The sequence below is a fragment of the Haliotis asinina genome, chromosome 7, assembly GCF_037392515.1.
Source record: "Haliotis asinina isolate JCU_RB_2024 chromosome 7, JCU_Hal_asi_v2, whole genome shotgun sequence".
NCBI lineage: Eukaryota > Metazoa > Mollusca > Gastropoda > Lepetellida > Haliotidae > Haliotis > Haliotis asinina.
In genome coordinates this window covers 65,844,828-65,865,295 of record NC_090286.1, presented here as the reverse complement: position 1 = coordinate 65,865,295, position 20,468 = coordinate 65,844,828, and the positions used below count along the sequence as shown (strand labels likewise).

Sequence of the window (20,468 nt, the reverse complement as noted above, 5' to 3'; positions counted from 1 at the left end):
AGATGATATGACGTATATGTCGGCTACTTTTTATGTTCAGCTGATCGCTTGCAGTCCAGGTGAAAGTGTTCATTACACTCAGGATTGATTAATCAAGGTATGCATTGTGAAGCTTTGTTACCCTGTGGTGATTGCATCAAACTCACTCAAGACAGTTTCTATGTAGTGAAGTGACACAAGAAAGTTAATATTTATGCAGTAATGACAGACACATTTCTTGATTTCCTGATAAATTTATTTTGTGCAGCAAACCATTCAGCATCTCTGGCTAACAACTGAAACAGAACAGTAACGGCATGGTGTCTATAGCATACATGTAAAAGACTTAACGTATATGACCAATTATCTGAAGAATGATCTATACCATAAATGACAAAGGTCTTTACTCCATGAGATGTTTTCATGTCAGGAAATATTTTTGTTTATATAACAGGGGATGTGAAGTTACATCCTTGCCTTTACAGATGAAAATCTAGAATAGCAAATTCATATTTCATCATTGGAAAAAGAATAACATCCTCACTACTCCTTGACTGTGTGTCCAAATATGTACTAGATCCAGTTACAAGACTTGAGATTATAGTCATAGTCTTCCAGACAGTAACCTTTTTCATCTCTCCAAGAATTTAAATGTACTGGCACCTCAGCAATAATCCAGCCATTTAGCAACATTTACCACAAACATAAGACTTCCTGCATATTAAGTTTTAACTGAGACACAAAAGCCCAAAATAATCACTTATGTATACATTAAATTACTTTCAACAGTGTAAGGTAGGAATAATATTTCAATGTAGATTGGGTTGTTTCAATGACTAACATTCCCGTTATGAGTTTGCCACATCCATATTATGTGAACAAGCATGTGAATATACACAAGTTGTACAGAAAATCTTCCTTATTCACAGATTAGTACAGGCACTTCCAACAAATATGAGTTCTTATGTTAGTCTGGATGAATGTAAACTGAAGCCTCATATACTTTAGGCTCATTTCAACTTAAAGATCAAGCACTATAATCAGGCCTTTTTACAGAGTTACCCCAAATTTGTTAGCTGTCACAAAAAGATGACTTCTGTATACGTGGCACTCCATTCATGAAAGTAAAATCTTAAACATTTGTGAGAACATGAAGACTGTATGAGGAATGATTTCAGCAGTCTGTGCACAACCTTACTTGTCTGTAAATCAGTTTTGCATAGGCATTTTGTGCATAACTCTTTATGCTACGCACATAAGGTAAAGATACATCCCAGTCAACTATTTTTTTATGAAGTTGCAGTTTGCAAAAGCAGTGTTGTTTCTCCTAGAAGGTATGTTTGGCTGGTATATTCAAATTGTTTGGATGAATGGGGGAAGAAAGTATGCATCTTTGGTCTTAAATAAATGAACATAATCAAATGCTTCTAAAATGAAGTCATAAAAAATATCATCACAATAAATGTTGTCAATCTAAAGGTCTGTCTGTTGGCTGAAGGAATGTTTTTGGCAACTGATAAACTAGTTCAACTTTCAAAACCATGAAGTGTATACCCAAATGATTTACATGTCATAAACAAAAATATTTATTCTACCACAAATTTGGAAATAATTCTGATTGGTGAGTAAAGTTACCTTCTGTATGTAGTTATGGGATATGACTATATGGATATGTTCACATTCTACAACACTTTTGTCAGTGTGCAAGTGAGTTCAGTTTACTCAGCAACATTCCAGCTATATGATGGTGGTCTGTAAATAATCAAGTCTTGACCCGACAATTCAGTGATCAAGAGCATGAGCAGTGTCAAGAAAGTCAGTAATCCTGACCATCTTGATTCCTTTAGCCACTTCTTACGACAAGATCAGTTCTAACCGTAAACATCATGGGTATGAGACTTAAAGGGTTTAAATTATATCACATAATCCTGTGTTATTGTGAAAATACCATCAGTGTCCTGTGTAAGAATCTCACCATATGGAGGATAAGTACAACTTCAACTTACATTTCACTTGCACCAGTCATAGCAGAAGGGAATAACCATATAAACTGTCAAACCAAACAAGGGAGAGTTGCATTTGTTTCCTGCTAGCCCGGGAAAATGTTACTAGTCTTATGAAATGCAAGATGAATTTCACATCACATAAAAACATTCACATACTAAGACTCAGTCACTGTGCTGGCTTCATGATGCAGGTTTAAGTGAGAAAACAACATTTACATCATGATTCAAAAAAATTATAGTCCATGCAAGATATTACAATGATAGTTTATTAGTCAATGGTAACATCTATTAGCATTAGGGCTGTAGATGAGTGTTACTTTCAGTCCCTGCCATAGAAGTGACCTCTTTATGCTGGTTCAAGGACTTAGCTTGTCGTGTCTGTCCTCAGGCTCTAACAGTCTTCACAGTTACCTGCACAGGAACTATGTATCCCAGACTGCAAGGTATATACAGTCATGCATGTTTTCACTGCAGATTTAGATATATGAACCACAGCAACATGAACACCTAAATAATTGCTCTGAAGCATCCCTGTTTAGGACAAATATTTCATGAACATTTGTAGAGCGTCACAAGTCGATTGAATCTTAGATGACAGTTAGAAATAGAAATTTGGACTAATATGCGGTTTTGAGGTAATTCAACAGGATTATAATGAATGAACAGATTTTACAACTGACTCTTTATGCCAGTAAAAAATATTGAACTGGTATGCAATAAATAAATTATATACATTTCATATATATTTATTAAAAATATCACTTTATTTCATCCACTAACCTTTGCATAATATATGAATTTACAGAATTCAAAATAGCTGAAGAATTGCACTTTTTGTACTGTTTAAAACTGGCAATTAATTCATCAGACCATTTATATAATCCATGCTCAAATAGCCATATTTCATTAAATTGCAACATCATCTCCCTTGGACTATGAACACACAATTCATTGCATATATTATTGCACATTCTTTTAATGTTTGAAAACAAACCACTGTCAAAAGATGATAAATATATCAATAATAATCTGTAAATACAATATGCAGTATTACCACTTTTCTGATGTAATGCTTACATATATCTAAACATTAAATGATAAGAACCTCACCATTCTAGCTTAGTAGCATATTTATTAAATATGCAAACTCTCAGCTTCTGTTAACTGTGAATGGGTTAATCTGGCTTATCTCTGGCTGTTCACTAAATATGTGGAGGAATTGTTAATACAATAATACTTATCATTACTATGAAAAATTAAATAGATATAGGCATTTTGAGATTATCAAATTCACAATCAAACAACACCTAATAGCCTCATGTTTGCCTTTTCCCTCAACACATATCCTCTAACAAGGTCTGACATAGTGAGGTATGTACAGTTTTTCAAGAGTATGGACTATTCATATGTACAGGTTCACAGAAGCAGTTTCAAATACAGCAGACACATAATCTTCAAAAAAGTCCATACTGCATGTCTCATGCTTTTATCTATAACTTGAACAATCATCAGCACTGCATAACATTCAACTCAATATGCACCCAAGCCATGTGTAATAGCAAACACTAACTCTGACAAGTACTCACACCTCACAAACATCTGATACTTCCTGCAAGGCTGCTTCCAGTACACTCAAGTCAAATGTGCTCCCCTACAACTAACATACAAATCTGGAAATTAAATATTCTTGAGTCAAACTTGTAGTAAATGTGCTTAAATCATAATTTCTACAGTGTTGCAGTGTGGTATGAAAGTCCTCTGAGAATGCTGTTAATGGTTTGTCACTATCACAGGTTTGACATCAAGGTGACGCTCCCACTCCTCACACAGACATTCTACATTTAAAGAGTTTAGAACTTCGTTAGGATGGGGACATGAACTGTGACCAGACATCATACAGTACACATACGGATGGACCAAAATTGAAATTCATTTTAAGAGATTCTTTCTTTCATTTTCTGACTTGTGGAAGTGGAAACTGGAAACAACCTTTATGATCTCATTAACTACTACTGCAAGGTATGAATGCAAAAATCACATCTACACTGAAAGCACCTGAGGTGAGTACAGATATGTATAATCCTTCAAGTCCTGCATCCAGCACTGTAGGACCAGGTCTTCTATGGACTGCGGTCACAATGAATTACACTAACAGCTAGTCTCTGAAATGAACATATTTTACTGAAAAAAAAAAAAAAAAACGTTCATAGTGAAAAAAAATAATATAATGAAATGGAGCCCTGAGACTTTCTTCATTTTGAACTGAAGCTATGGAAATCTAGACTTGCCACATTTTCTAGACTTGCATGGGCTTTCTTGGATATATATATTTCAGGATCTGAACGACAGACTAACAATGAATGGGATCTGGCACTCAAAATATCGCACAGATACCATTGCTAATAACACAAAGTGATCATCTGCATTGTGACCATTTTGTTGTCAAAAATGAAAACAAAACAAACTTTTGATTTTAAATGATCACATATGGTCTCCAGAAGGATTTGTTTGTTGCTCTAAGTGGTGTAATGAAGTGGCCCACACACTGGACCTAGCAACACATGAAGCAATACACCAAGCAAGACATCAAGCAACACAACATGGTTATGTATGTCCTGGAACATTTGTCTTTGCCTTCTTTACACTGCACAACCACTTAATAATTCGTGCATTGCGTTCTACTACTGATGTACTGAGTGTCTTGTCTGTTGCCTCAGTGTCAGAGTGGGCTTTCTCACTGCGTGACACTCCACTACATATGCTTCTTGTGTCAGGGGAATCTAGTGAACTCACACTTTCAAACATTTCAAACTCTTTCTTGCCCTGAACTTCTTGCAAACGCAACATGGGGTCTAACACATTTCTCTCAAGTCCCATTTGATTGAAGAATTTTTCTAAATCAGCACTTGCTCTAGAATACCGTGAACTCTTGTCTGAGGCAACAGAGCTATCACGCACATGCCGACAATTTAAATCAGAGTGCGAGCGGTGCACAGGTGTGCATGTGCTCTCCATGTTGACATCAGACTCCACTTCAGCCACATCTGCTGGGAGAGTCCCTGGAGTTGTCACCACCTGAAGCACCTTGTCTCCCGCCATCTCACCCAAGTTCTGACAAGAGAGACTTGTGCGGGTATCCCGGGTATCCCGTGACCTCGACACACCAGAACTACCACATTTACTTGCATTGCTTTCGACACATTGTGCCCTTCGGCGTGGGGAGGCGTTGGAGATTTCAGAGGCTCTCTCAGACATATTGATTTTCACCGGTACTGCTTCAGTGGGTTTGTGTGGTGTGTGTCTGCTTGCTAGCGGATTACACTGTTGCTGCTGCCATGGAGAACCTTCATCAGGATTGGCATCACCATCCACGGTGTCCTTGCCACCATGACTGTTACAGTCATCTATCAGCTGGTGCAGGTTGTACTCTGACTTCGACCGAGGAGGCTGGGTAGTTGTCACCTGACTTGTGCATCTGAAACAAATGAGTTAGAGAATGGATCAATAAAAAGTCAATAAAAGTCAATTAGACAAGCAGTCCAAATACTGTTGGATAAGTAGATCCAGATACCCATCCTTATGAAGTTTGTATTTCGTTTGTCATCAATATTATACTATTCAAGAACTTCAAGAACCAAACCGCAGGTAAAAGTCATTTTACAATTCACAGATGACCAAAAAGTCCTTATATATGTACTGATAATCATAATTTCCAAAATTCAGTTCCCTCTCTTGTTCTGCTTGTCAATATTTATTCTCTTTTCCAGTCATTTATGGTAGAGCTCATTCACCAATAACCAAGCTGACAAGTGTCAGAAGCCCTTAAACAAAACAAACACTTTCAATAAAATTACTGTACGAAATATTCATTGACTCCATTGAAACATGATACAGTGGAAAGGATCCATGTTACTTAACAGGTGATAATATCGTTGATGTAATCACAGGTGCACTCACTCTGTAGGAATCAAAACAGCATCAGAGTCTTGTTTCCCCTCAAAACAGAGGTTTCTTTCTGAACACGTATAACAAAGAATGTCTTTAGAGCAGGGCCCTTTATCCATCCCCCAATCTTCAATACACAGACTCTAATGTAGTAGTGCAAATAAACACAGGCCAAGACCAGCAGTGTATGAAGCACCATTGGCTGTCAGGAATTGAGAGATATTACACTGTGGGATTCCAGGCAGGGAGTATTGGCTTTCTACAGGGAAAACCTATTTGAAAGATTTCATAGAAAATGTTTCACAATGTTAACAGGAACTGATAGATCTATGCTCAGAAGGACAGAAATAGCAAATGTTCAATCAATGGAGGATGACTGCAAGCTTGTACCTTAAACACTATTTACAGATTTGTGCTAACAAAACTATCTGATTAATGGGGCTTGATTTAAGTTTCCTGACAGGAGACATTGCAAAGATGGAGTTTAACGCAGTGCACATCTATATCAGAGCTATGCTTAACTTGTACTTGTTACAAGCACTGAGAAATAATCTGTCAGTTTTTAGTAGAGAACCCACATCTTTGGAGTATCATGACATGTTGATAAAGGCAGGGGAGTAAAGTCCAACAATTGGAAACTCTGCAAGACAGGTATGTCGAGTCCAGCAATTGGTACTCGCCAAGACAGGTGTGTGAAGTCCAGCAGTTGGTAACTCTATACAATCAGTGTGTCTAGTTCATCAGCTGAATCTCTGGTTTGCAAGAACATGTCTCCTTAATCTTTCTGTTCAACAATAAAATAACCAGTGCATTTACTGCGTGCGAAGATAGCGTAAATAATGTCATACTGCACTTAAAAATGCACTCCTCAATCAATCACAACTGATGGAGAGTCTCATGCATAATTGAAACATTATCAATGAAACATTGAGCAATTTCTCTCCCATCAATTATGTGCGATTTGAACGCACTCTGTGTCTATGACCCTAGATTGATTTGAGTCTACTATGTGCATAAATGTGCAGTTGCAACAGATCTACTGGAGGTCACTATTTGATAAAGGTCATCTTAACAAGCCAGACCGAGGTCACATCAGGCATATGAGGGCTGGAAAAGCTGGTATGTTGCATGAAACGACATCAAGCCAGATGTACATGTCACAACAGTCCACTGGAATAAATCATAGAACTCTTTTTCAGACACAACCTCCCTGAAATAGCTTCAGGTTAAACCTCCCAAACACAACCTAAGATACAATATGTGCCACTCCTGAGCATGCACTGGTGTTTCTGTCTCTAATATAAAACTGCAAAGGTTCTAATATTTGTCTCATGATCTTACTGCAGTGCACCTGCACCTGTGGATGTCACACCCTATTACACAAAAAAATATGGTTGAAAACCTAAACATTCATCGTCACCTATCTCAGTACGTATTTTCAACCAACAGGACCTGTCACGTAGCAAATCTACTTTCCAAATCCTCAACTGATGCACCAGGATATCCTTAAATGTTTCTAAATATGATCTTGGGACTGTACCATTCTCTGTGTGCCACGGTCTATCTGTCACATCAGTAATGCCCCTTTTATGGACACGAGAACGTGCCAGGAAGACCGACTGATTGAGTTAATGACTCACTTGCATGTCACACATAAGATCGTCAGAGACTGCCAGACGGGATGAAAAACTTGTTGATACTGTTCATGAGGTGCATTATAGCACAGTATTGAGATCAATAGTAGCACTATCCCACTGTAGTGTGCCCTGATGGAGTTACACCCAGTCACTTCAACTCCCTTCCTTATCACCTCTCCATCACTGGCTCCTCGCAACTCCAAGACAGATTAATTTCACACAGTTGATATTGTGATGGCAAGTGCTTCTTGTAATTTTAACACATGTGGTGGTTTTCAAAGGTGAGGGTGTGGCAACTAGCTGAAATCCTGTGCTAGCAGGTACAGGACAGAAAAAAAATGATCAGGGTCATTTGTATTCACACCCATTATCACTGGGTCCTGGTACGGATAAGGGCTGTAACTCCGATCCTACCCAATTGTACCCCCTACGCTGCAGCAAGTGAGGCACTTTGGTTAGTAATGCAAGAAGGCATACAGATGTGATCAGTTTAGACAATAACTGATTTTCTACGGAAGCATATTAGGGCCACGGTGAAAACATTTTTTGGTGTCAATATCTCCTACGTAGGACAAACTATCTCCTACGTAGGACTTACTATCTGCCACGTAGTACATAATATATCCTTTTATTTAAAGTTTCGGACTATGAAGTGTGGTCATTAAATTGAGAAATGTTTGGTCATGAAGATGTCAGATAGTAGAAATGCATGTCAATGCATATTTATGACACTACCGCAGTGTTACTACACAGTTAGTGTGTGTGTTAGCGTGTGTGTTAGTGTGTGTTACGTTTGGGTGACGTGGACCTTGATCTAATTGCAGTTATGGGTATTCTGAGACTCTCTCACACACAGATACACAAACGTCCTCACACACACACACAGACAGATACACATACGCTCTCACGCGCACACACACAGACAGTAGGGGGGAAAAGTTTCTGATATGAAATTCTTGTTATGTCACGTCCTCGAGGCTAGGTTGGCTCAGATATAACCCTCGTTTGAGGTTTATTTTTTTATAATTGTTTACAAGTTGACTTGACTCATGTGGAAAAGTGTTGAATGTGGCGTAAAGCAATACGGAATTAAAAAAGACAAAAGATTGTCATTATAGTCGTTTGTATAAGTATAAGGATATAAGTACGCATAGATTGCCACACAGATTATGACTAATGTGCAACAACCTCTGAAGTATCCAGCGGCATAATAGAAAAATGTAACAAAGTGCAACATGTAACAGTGAACAGTGAACGCGTAACAATAGGGCAAACTGAACGCGAGGCAGTACAGTCGGTCCAACACATGAATGAAATATGCAACAAGTATACTACCCATCAAGTCTAGACTCACTTAAAACACCCACTATATGCTATATATGTATACATGGTTACAACGAAGATGAATTTCTCCAGCAACTTGGGGGAAACAACTGCAAACCGTATGCAGATTAATTGCATGAGGATGATTCATCAACTTGCTGAAAAGCATGTGCAAATATTGTGCATGCGAACTGCTGCGTTTTGGTGGAAAGTTTTGATAAGAATTTGACAATAATCTTGTCAACACTACGAATTTGTTTTATTATTATGAGTTCATGTGCAAAGAGTACCTTCAAACAGTATGGAATATTTTGCAAAATCTACTTCAGAACAGTTGATTGAAGTATGCAGCTACATTAACACTAGTGAGCCTAAACTTTTGATGGGAAGTATAGTTCAACACTAGAGTCTAATGGTGAAGGAAACAGTAGACTCTTAGAGTAAATGAAACATATGATAGTAGAATCCAGTGGTAAATATAACACATAACTGTAGACTCTAAACGAAAATGAAACACATGTGTTTGGGGGAGCTATGTTGACCATTTCAGATTAATGTATATTAACATATATTGAGCATCTCCAACACGAGATAGGAGCATCTCCCATGTAGGAGATAGTAAGTCCTACGTAGGACTGATATTATGTCCTACATAGGAGATAATGAGACTAAAACAAGTTTTCACCGTGGCCATAATACGTTTCTGTAGATTTCAGCATAAAAAAACAAAAAAATTTAAAAAGTTAATCATTAAAATCATGTAATCAGCTCTATATGAGTCACTTTAATGTATACAGAGAGACAATACAAGTCTGAATGAAGCAGGTTGCTGTCACTGCATTATCCACAATGTGGGAGTGTACATAAGCATATTACCTTGATCCAGGTGTACATAGGATATATAGACACATGTTACCCTGATACAGGTGTACATGGGATACAGATACATATTCACCCTGATCCAGGTGTACATAGGATATATAGACACATGTTACCCTGATCAAGGTGTAAATGGGATATGTACACACATATTACCCTGACCTAGAAGTACATGGGATATATAGACACATATTACCCTGATCCAGGTGTACATAGGATATATAGACACATATTGCCCTGATCCAGGTGTACATGGGTGAGTGAGTGAGTGAGTTTGGTTTTATGCCGCTTTTAGCAATATTCCAGCAATATCACGGCGGTGGACACCAGAAATGGGCCTCACATATGTACCCATGTGGGGAATTGAACCCGGCATGACGAGCAAACGCTCTAACCATTAGGCTACCCCACCACCCCGGTGTACATGGGATATGTAGACACATATTACCCTGACTTAGATGTACATGGGATACATAGACACATATTACCCAGATCCAGGTGTACATGGGATATAGACACATGTTACCCTGACCGGGCATACACAGGGTATATAAACACATATTATCCAGACACATGTGAAAGATATAGTTTTCTTCTGTATTAATTCCACAAGATAAAATTCATAGCCTGATGCCTTGTGATTGCTAATTGGTCATTTGTTCACCGACAAATTTGTAGTTTGTAAAACAGGTTTGAAGGCACTGATAATGACAAATGAAGTTATTCCACCAGCACAGTTGGACACTGGAACTCAAGCAGTATCTTCCACTGGGAGGAACCCAGCCTTCACTGATGTACAGGCAAGTCCTATATTGGTGATTACACAAGAAAAACTATTGTAGCAGTTCAGAAATATCAGGTAACCATGGCAATATAAAACATTTGCCTCCTTCAACATGCATTGCATTTGAATAAGAACGTTAAGGAGAGTTTAAGAACCTCCCATCAAGAAATGGTGAGAGGGTAAAACTAAGACAATTGAATTATTTGCAAGAAAAATGTCTCCATATCTTCATCAAAGTTGGATAATCAGTAGTGATGGCTGCCACAAATCGATATCAGGTCTTATAGCACTGCAGGAGATTAAAGGAATATTCTCTACCGGCGCTACCGAAAATAGCCCTGGGAACTATCACTGCAAGAAAAACACTGAAAGTTTATTTAATTATACATGTGTGGACTCTATTTAGCGGCCATAAAGTCCCACCCATTGTGATCTCAGTATTCTGTTGATAATTGAAAATTTGAAGTGGGAACTCCAGTAGTGCTGCATCAGCTGAACTACCAGCTCATCTGTCTGTTCCCTCATCAACAGGACTTAGGCCTCACCTTTCACTAATCAATGGCGTACAGAGTGATCGGGCTGACCCATACTGAATGGAAACCGGTTTCAGTTGGGTTGTTCCACCTTGTGTTTGGTGGGTCAGTGCAATGGCAGCCGGTCATGTGATCCCACCTATAGCAGCTGCACTACCACTAGACTTGCACAAGTCTCAAACGTAACAAACAGTAAGTTCAATGATAACTTCTAAAAAATAACGCATAAAGAGACTGAGGTCCTTACCGTCCAGTTATCAAGACTTGCCTCTTCAAAGGATAGAATTACTATACGTCCATGGGCTCAGAGCCTTGGAGCAAGGCTATAATACCCCACTACATGTGTAGCCAGTCAAACCTAGCATCATGGCTCTCCATCTCACCTGCATCAACAGCGTATTATGTCCATTAACCAGCAGCTCAACAAGTGTGACAAATATGTCAGGGTCTACATTCATTATGTTTCCAGTATGGGACTAAATACATACATGGAGCGGATTCATAGGGTTCTTCAGAGGCGTTTAGAAGTTGGATGAACGTGAATACTTGACCTGATTTATGGATAACAACTTTGTTTTATACTCTATATGACGTTTCAGGGCCAATTCTTGCCCCTTCATCAATTGAAGTATTATAGGGGTGAAAATTTGGTGTCTTCATGTGTTTTATTACTGATGTAGAGTTCCAGCTTTAGGAGATGTTTACGCAGCCAAAAATGTACTGTGAGAAACTTTGGAAGAATGGTCAAAACAAAATGTACAATATTTTGAAACTTGGAACAGGTGACGAGTCTTGATACAGACAATACATAAACAAAATAAATTTATCATATGAACAAGAAGACAAAGTCACCAATATCCCCCGCAATGGTAAAATACTCTTCATAAATATGTCAACCAGTTATGACTATGTCAAATCTGTTTGATGTACGTCAGTAGTGTTGATATAGAGTGGTACTGTTGATTTATGCCGCTGGATACCTACAAAGTGGAAAACCATATTGAAAGGTTTTCAAGTCCTGCTCAAAGAAGCATCACAACCACCAATGTCAGTAGAAGTCAAATTTGTTGCCACAGAAATGCAATAAATAGTTACATTCAGAAATATAAACCGAAAGTGTGCTGTATCTTAGGTCATCTCTTGTTTTCCCAGAATAACCGCATTTGAGGTTTTGGTTTTGGAGGGACAGGTTTTACTTTTTTGTTAGTAAGACTGCTTCCAAGATTTTACTTTTCCTCACTTTATATGAACGTCAACATTCAAATGATATATGATTGTTTGGAATCAACTGGAAAATATCGTTCAAGGTTAAACTCAGAAGACATATGTTTTCCCAAGGGGGATTGGAAACGCAAGTCTCCGATGCGTAGGCAGACGCTCAACCTCACGGCCACTGGGCCGACAAAGATATTGGGGTTAAATTATCTATTTATAGTTACTGCCATTAAATTGATTTTACACATGCTTCAGTTATCGTTATGTAGCTTCATAAAATGATCATCTACATTGTAATTACCTATCATTGACGGTATATATGTTAGAGAACACACTTCTCATTGTGTTTTGGTAGACAATGTAAAACCATCGGGGTCGGAAAATCCCTACCTGTCCGGTTTTACATTGTCTACCAAAACCTCGGAGGCGTGTTTTCTCCTATACATCCAAAACTTTAAAAAAACCCAGTTCACTGCCAGACCTACCTATGTGCCAAGTTTGATGAAGAAATGATAAATGGTTTTTAAAGTTCTGCCACATAAAAAAGCACCAACACAAAATTCATAGTCAAACTTGTTGCCATGGAAACTTGTCATTGTGGCATTGTCACTGGAAATAACCAAGTGAATATTTACCTACTTTGGTCCAGTGTGTTTTTTTGAGTAGGACCACAGTGTAAAACAGTGAGACTAGTCTAACCAGCTGTCAACCCAGATAAACAGGCAACAACATCAACTGGCACTTGGCTTTCAGTAAGGTGAGCTAAAAACACACAATAAATTGACCCCATAGTTTCTGCATTTTGTTGGCTAGAGGCAGTCAGGATAACCTTTTTAGGAGTCATTTATCACACTCTAGATAACTGGAAGATTGTGTGAAGCTACAGCACTGCTGCTTGCAGTATAAATTCTCTGTAAAGATGATTATAATCAGAGAAAACTAAACTGCAACATGGCTGATTTAGTATGGTCATGCACTTAAGACTGCTTACATTTAGCTCAATAGTTTTCAAGCCCGTCAGACTTCTTGAAAACAATGACAGCACAAGATTTCACATTGCTAGCAAGCCACAGACCATGCAGCTTGCACAAAAACTCACAGGCACCTGTCGGGGTGAGGTGCTGAGAAGAAAATCATACTAAGGCTGTATGTGAATCTGAAATGAGGCTTTACGTAAATACAGTAAATACAGTAATGTGCCCTAACATGGATGTCCTCACCGACACTGTCACATCCAGTAATATCAACACCGACACTGTCACACCCAGTAATATCAACACTGACACTGTCACATCCAGTAATATCAACACTGACGCTATCACATCCAGTATGTCAACACCGACAATATCACACCCAGTATGTCTGCACCAACACTCTGACATTCAGGATGTCTGTATTGACAATGTGACCCCAGTATGTCTGTATCAACACTTCCACACCCAGGGTGTCTGTATCAACACTTCCACACCCAGGATGTCTGTATTGACACTGTGACCCCAGGGTGTCTGTATCAACACTTCAACATCTAGGATGTCTGTATCGACACTGTGACCCCAGGGTGTCTATATCAACACTTCCACACCCAGGATGTCTGTATCGACACTGTGACCCCAGAGTGTCTGTATCAACACTTCCACACCCAGGATGTCTGTATCAACACTTCCACACCCAGGATGTCTGCATCGACACTGTGACCCCAGGGTGTCTGTATCAACACTTCCACATCCAGGATGTCTCTATTGACACTGTGTCCCCCAGGATGTTTATATCCACACTGTGTCCCCCAGGATGTTTATATCCACACTGTGTCCCCCAGGATGTCTGTATTGACACTGTGTCCCCCAGGATGTCTGTATCCACATTGTGACCCCTGCAGGGATGGATAGCACTAATGAAGTTAATTACTCACCTACATGGTACCTAAGTCTAGTCATGTAGGACATTCCAATGAGAATTAATTCAGCTTGAAACACACAATACTGGGAATGATATGGATATTCAAGAGTATTTATTAACAGTCATCAGACTTGACTACATCTGTGTTTAGGGTAGTAAAACCTGTGACCCAGATCACCTCTATCATCTCTCTTTATCTAACAAAATATGACATCATCTTATAAACAATGGTCTACAGTTTTCTCAAATATTTCGATATTGTAGAGGAATAAAAGTATCTTTTCGGTCTTTCTTGCATATGAAACAACAAATAGGACAAGTGAGCAAGTGAGAAAGAGAGAAGACGTGTGAGAGCATGTGACAGGACAACAGCAGCGTGTGAGAGAACATGTGTGCAAGAACATTTGAGAGAAGTTGTGAGGGCATGTAAGAGTGTGAGAGAACATGTGAGAAAGAGTGAGAGCATGTGAGAGGACAGCAGGAATGTGTGAGAGAGCGAGACAATGAACAAGTGTTTGTGAGAGCATGTGAGAGAGTGTGTGAGAGCATGTGAGAGAGTGTGTGTGAAAGTGTGACAGCATATGAGTGTGTGTGAGAGTGTGAGAGTGTGTGAGAGCAGGTGCAGGCAAGCAAGCAACAGCTTACTGTCTTATACTGCTTCATATACCAAAGTTTGGATGAAAACCCCAAATACTTAGCCAGCGTCAGTAATTATTTGGCTACCTCAAAGTACTAGGTAACACTGAACATTACAGATGGGTGGCATAGATAGGATATTCCATGGTACTTGTCAGTCAAGCTGAGCAACATTCTATTAAGGTTTCATTAAATGCAATGCCCTGAAAAGTCATCACAGCAGAGGATGATAGGATGCCCAAGACATACTTGTTTCAATGCTCTTACAAAAGTTACACCTCACTTTTCTCTGTATAGCAGGACAACCACAGCCTGATCAACACAGGTCAGGCTGTAGAATGCAGTCAGCTGTGGACAGTTGTGTGGCTTATTTGTAGAACAGTGTCATACTTCATCCAATGACATAACACTGTACCACTTAACACAAAGTAATTCCATCCCCTATCACCCCCATAGTACACCCAATGTAACACCCCCACCATCACCCCCATAGTACACCCAATGTAACACCCCCATCATCACCCCCATAGTACACCCAATGTAACACCCCCACCATCACCCCCATAGTACACCCAATGTAACACCCCCACCATCACCCCCATAGTACACCCAATGTAACACCCCCACCATCACCCCCATAGTACACCCAATGTAACACCCCCACCATCACCCCCATAGTACACCCAATGTAACACCCCCACCATCACCCCCATAGTACACCCAATGTAACACCCCCCACCATCACCCCCATAGTACACCCAATGTAACACCCCCCACCACAAAGCTCTCTTAGTACAATCACTGTAAAACATCCCACCAAAAAACCCTCTTAGTACACCCAAAGTAACACCTCCCATCATCACCCTCTTAATACACCCAATGTAACAACCCCACCATCACCCTCTTAATACACCCAATGTAACATTCCCCACCAAAAAACACCATCCCCACCCCTCCAATGTAACAGCCCCACCATCTCCTCCTTAGTACAACCAATGTAACAGCCCCACCATCTCCTTAGTACAACTAATGTAACAGCCCCACCATCTCCTCCTTAGTACAACCAATGTAACAGCCCTAACCATCTCCTTAGTACAACCAATGTAACAGCCCTAACCATCTCCTTAGTACAACCAATGTAACAGCCCCACCATCTCCTCCTTAGTACAACCAATGTAACATCCTCACCATCTCCTCCTTAGTACAACCAATGTAACAGCCCCACCATCTCCTCCTTAGTACAACCAATGTAACAGCCCCACCATCACCTCCCTAGTACAACCAATGTAACAGCCCCACCATCTCCTTAGTACAACTAATGTAACAGCCCCACCATCTCCTCCTTAGTACAACCAATGTAACAGCCCTAACCATCTCCTTAGTACAACCAATGTAACAGCCCTAACCATCTCCTTAGTACAACCAATGTAACAGCCCCACCATCTCCTCCTTAGTACAACCAATGTAACATCCTCACCATCTCCTCCTTAGTACAACCAATGTAACAGCCCCACCATCACCTCCCTAGTACAACCAATGTAACAGCCCCACCATCACCTCCTTAGTACAACCAATGTAACAGTCCCATGCACCATGCTACACCTTCAGTGTCAGTGTTCATGTAAGCCTGGAATACTTGGTCCTGTGATAAGGAATGACAAGGCTTGTTTAGCAGCCGCCATATATGTGACAGAGTTGAGGCTACATACATCCATCTGCAACACAAAATGTGAAAATGAGGTTGGTGCCTCATGCTGTCTGTGTTCAGGATTAAACCAACATGGAACCCGAGACGAAACACACACAGACAAAAAGTCAAGTCTGCAGTTGGAGCTGCATGATGCATGTCAAACATTACAGCAGCCAGGCTTACTCAGCTTTCAGGAGTCTATCCCAGGGGATCTGTACAACACTATGTTGCACCTTCCACATCACCACTATCCCAGGGGATCTGTACAACACTATGCTGCACCTTCCACATCACCACTATCCCAGGGGATCTGTACAACACCCTGCAGCACCTTTCACATCACCACTATCCCAGGGGATCTGTACAACACCCTGCTGCACCTTCCCTGCACCTTGCACATCACCACTATCCCAGGGGATCTGTACAACACCCTGCGGCACCTTCCACATCACCACTATCCCAGGGGATCTGCACAACACCCTGCTGCACCTTCCACATCACCACTATCCCAGGGGATCTGTACTACACCCTGCGGCACCTTCCACATCACCACTATCCCAGGTGATCTGAACAACACCCTGCTCTACCTCTCACAGCACCACAGCCTGACCAGCTTTGCCAGCAAACCTCAACTAAGTGAGCGCATTATCCCAGTCCTCTTAAGCTAAGTAAGCAAGTTATCCCAGTCCTCCACACCTAAGTGAGTTATCCCAGTCCTCCTCAGATAAAAGAGCCAGTTATGCCAGTCCTCCTCAACTAAGTGAACAAGTTATCCCAGTCCTCCACACCTAAGTGAGTTATCCCAGTCCTCAGCTAAGTGAGCCAGTTATCCCAGTCCTCCTAAGCTAAGTAAGCCATTTATCCCAGTCCTCCTAAGCTAAGTAAGCCAGTTATCCCAGTCCTCCTAAAGTAAGTGAGCCAGTTATCCAAGTCCTCAACTAAGTGAGTTATCCCAGTCTTCAAGGAAGTGAGCTATCCCAGTCTTCAAGGAAGTGAGTTATCCAAGTCCTCAACTAAATAAGCGAGTTATGCCAGTCCTCCTCAACCCACTTATGTTAACCCATTTTAAACCCAAAACATGGATATTGTGGGATGTTTACACTTAATTACAAACCCAAGGGTCAATATATGGTGCAGTGTCTTCACCTATCTTTTACTGGCTTCCAGCTGCAAACATTTAACTGTATGTTCATAATATTGCAGCAACTTTTATCTGAAAGATCTGTATAGAAAACATGTATGTTTGATTTACAGTTCTGCCTTGGTATTTGTTTGCACTGACAGCCAGGTGTAATGCGAATAGACATGGCTTCCTTGAACCAAACATAATCAAAAATATTTGAAAATGGAAGTACATGTATGCTGGTTTAAATGTTTTTCTTCAACTAACTGATGACACCATAACAAATCAATACACCACTTCTTGCTCATGCATCCATGCTACATAATGACAGCTGTGAAGTATTTCTTCAATGTTCAAATTAACAGCAACAAACTCTTATGCTTCTGGAATTATTTCACTTGGAAAAATAGTTTGAGTAATAAGAAAGAAATGACTGTCACAGGACAGAATTTGCTCACAACATGAGATGAAAATGTTTATCAACTTGACAAAGTGACAAAGTCCATGACACACCTATACATGGAACTGATGAGGACTGAGCTAGTAGATCCAGTGTTGTTAGTAGATCCAGTGTTGTTACATGGTGACAATAACACATACCCTGCAAACAAGGAGGTTATTAATCTGAAAAAGCGTCCTACCTGCCAAAGATGTTGAATGAGTCAGGAAAGTGCAAGCTGGCTGGTCGGTGATCCAGTGAGTTGCTGCTCTTGACATATTGAGGTCTGCTTGCTTCCAGGGTCTCCACCGCGCTCCGCCGCCTCCGAGCTAGAAGAGAGGGCAGAGAACACTCATCACAAGCCATTTAGTTGGCAGAGTAGCAGACAAGGGACTACGTTTGTGAGGACCCCAGCTCCCACATGTGTAGGATGGCTATAGTAGTGACGTCCCGGCAGACTCGACTCCCGGCTGTTTTACCCCCGTCTGTAGATAATCAGATAGATGGTGGACCTGCGACCTCGCGCTGCCTTGTCAAACCAATGCAGCTTAATCATTTTTTCAAATTAATGGATTGTAAATTGCAAGTTCTTGTAATCTAATCTTCAAAAAGCATTTTTACAAAATGAGAGGACCGACAAGTCATGATTCCGATGTTTCTTCAGTGATTCTGAATTCTCCATTAGTGAGATGCCAAATGGCTGTTTGAGGCATTTCTTGAAATATTAACTGTCTTATTAAACAAGACAGACTTTTGAGGCCTTATTATGAAAATTGCCCTAAAGTATGGATGGGTCACCTGCCATGCCTGATCTCAGACCTCGTGCCTGATTACCTCAAAACATACTTCATCACTTCAAGTGTTGCATTAACATTCACAAGATGTGTGTGTGTGTGTGTGTGTGTGTGTGTGTGTGTAGGTTTGAAGGGAGTGTTAGTGTTAGTGAATGTGTGTATGTTGATATGTGTCAGTAGAGTGGAGTGAGTTGAGTGAGAAGGTGTGTGAGTAGAGTGGAGTGAGTTAAGTGAGAGGGCATGTAGTTAGTGCAGTGGTTGAATGAGAGGGTGTGTGGTTGAGTGGAGTGAGTTGAATAAGAGGGTGTGTGGTTGAATGGAGTGAGTAGAATGAGAGGGTGTGCGCTTCAGTAGATTGAGCTGAATGAAAGGGTGTGCGGTGGAGTGAGTTGAGTGAGAGGGTTTGTGAGTGAGTTAGCAGGTTGGCAGGCATAAGAGTGAGTGACATGAGTGAGTGAGAGTGAGTGAGTGGGTGGGTGATACTGTTTCACTTATCTGTAGCTGATGTGGTTTTACACATATTCCTTATTAATAATTTGTGATAAGTTGTACCACAGACTACAGCTTTACTTCTGTCTCACTCTCTCAATGCCCCAGGACAACAAACTCAGTAGACTGATTGGCCAAGCTAACACCTTTTTTTACCTCCATGTTTGTTCATCCTGCAAATCTGCCTGCACCAGAGAGACCTGCTCAGGTCAGCGAAGGGATGAGTTATCAAGGGAGGGTTAAAAAATATTGTAAGTTAAATATCAGTTTTCCAAATCTTGTATGGAAAAATTACAGTATGTTTGCATCGTATGTTTTAGTAAGTTAAATGTCTGCAAGACAAAGAATAAGCTTTTGTATGTGACACAACAGCATGAGATAGTTTTCCTGGTTTCATATGAAATATGAGTTCCCCTGAATTATATACATAAGTTAATCACAAACTCAATAATCAATATACCTTCTTACTCACTCTTCAACAAAGCTATGAGTGCTATTATTTAGTTTATATTTGAGCCTTTACTACTGATTTGTGACACAGACGCTGCTTGTATATGAAGTGTGTTTATTAGTTCATACTTGTCCACAGACACACACACAGTTTCATTTAATCATACATTACTTCAGTTCCATGCTCCCCAAATCCAGCATATTTCTGTGTGACACACTATTCCCATTAATCCAGTGACAGAATCAGGCATCAACAGTGCTGACATTAGTGTAGAAGTGTTCATCTCCTGTGTTTCCCCTGCTTCAACCCTTTATGTGTGAGCTAGATCGTCACCATGTTCAAACATTCCTGCTTACTTTCTTCGCATCTATTGATTAGACAAAAAAGAAAAATCCAAAGAATAATAACACTTTTAAAAATACTTTTTGCAAGATTTTTTTCCCATTAACTGCCGACATTTATTCTTTTTTTCCCTGTATCCTGTTATGTGTAACTGGGGCTGGCGCCTCCATGAATCTGACCAGGTGCACACAACCACCACAGCTTGTCTACAACATCAGAAAATAGCATCCCCAGTTGGGTTTCAGGTTGTAGTTGAACAAGGCCACACACTTCCACAAACAGGCACAAGTACGACATAGAGGAGGAA

The 20,468-nt window shown here is 40.2% G+C and overlaps 1 protein-coding gene across 1 annotated transcript in view; it reads right to left on the bottom strand.

Moving 5' to 3' along the window:
• Positions 1-213: 213 nt before the first annotated feature.
• Positions 214-20,468, bottom strand: part of LOC137291584 (protein FAM110B-like) — a 46,200-nt gene continuing 25,945 nt past the window's right edge. The window contains exons 3-4 of the mRNA XM_067822964.1: positions 18,288-18,414; positions 214-5,460 (exon numbers count right to left, since the gene is read on the bottom strand). Of these exons, the coding sequence (XP_067679065.1) occupies positions 4,590-5,460; positions 18,288-18,414 (998 nt within the window). The 3' untranslated portion in view covers positions 214-4,589. The remainder of the gene's footprint in view (positions 5,461-18,287; positions 18,415-20,468) is intronic.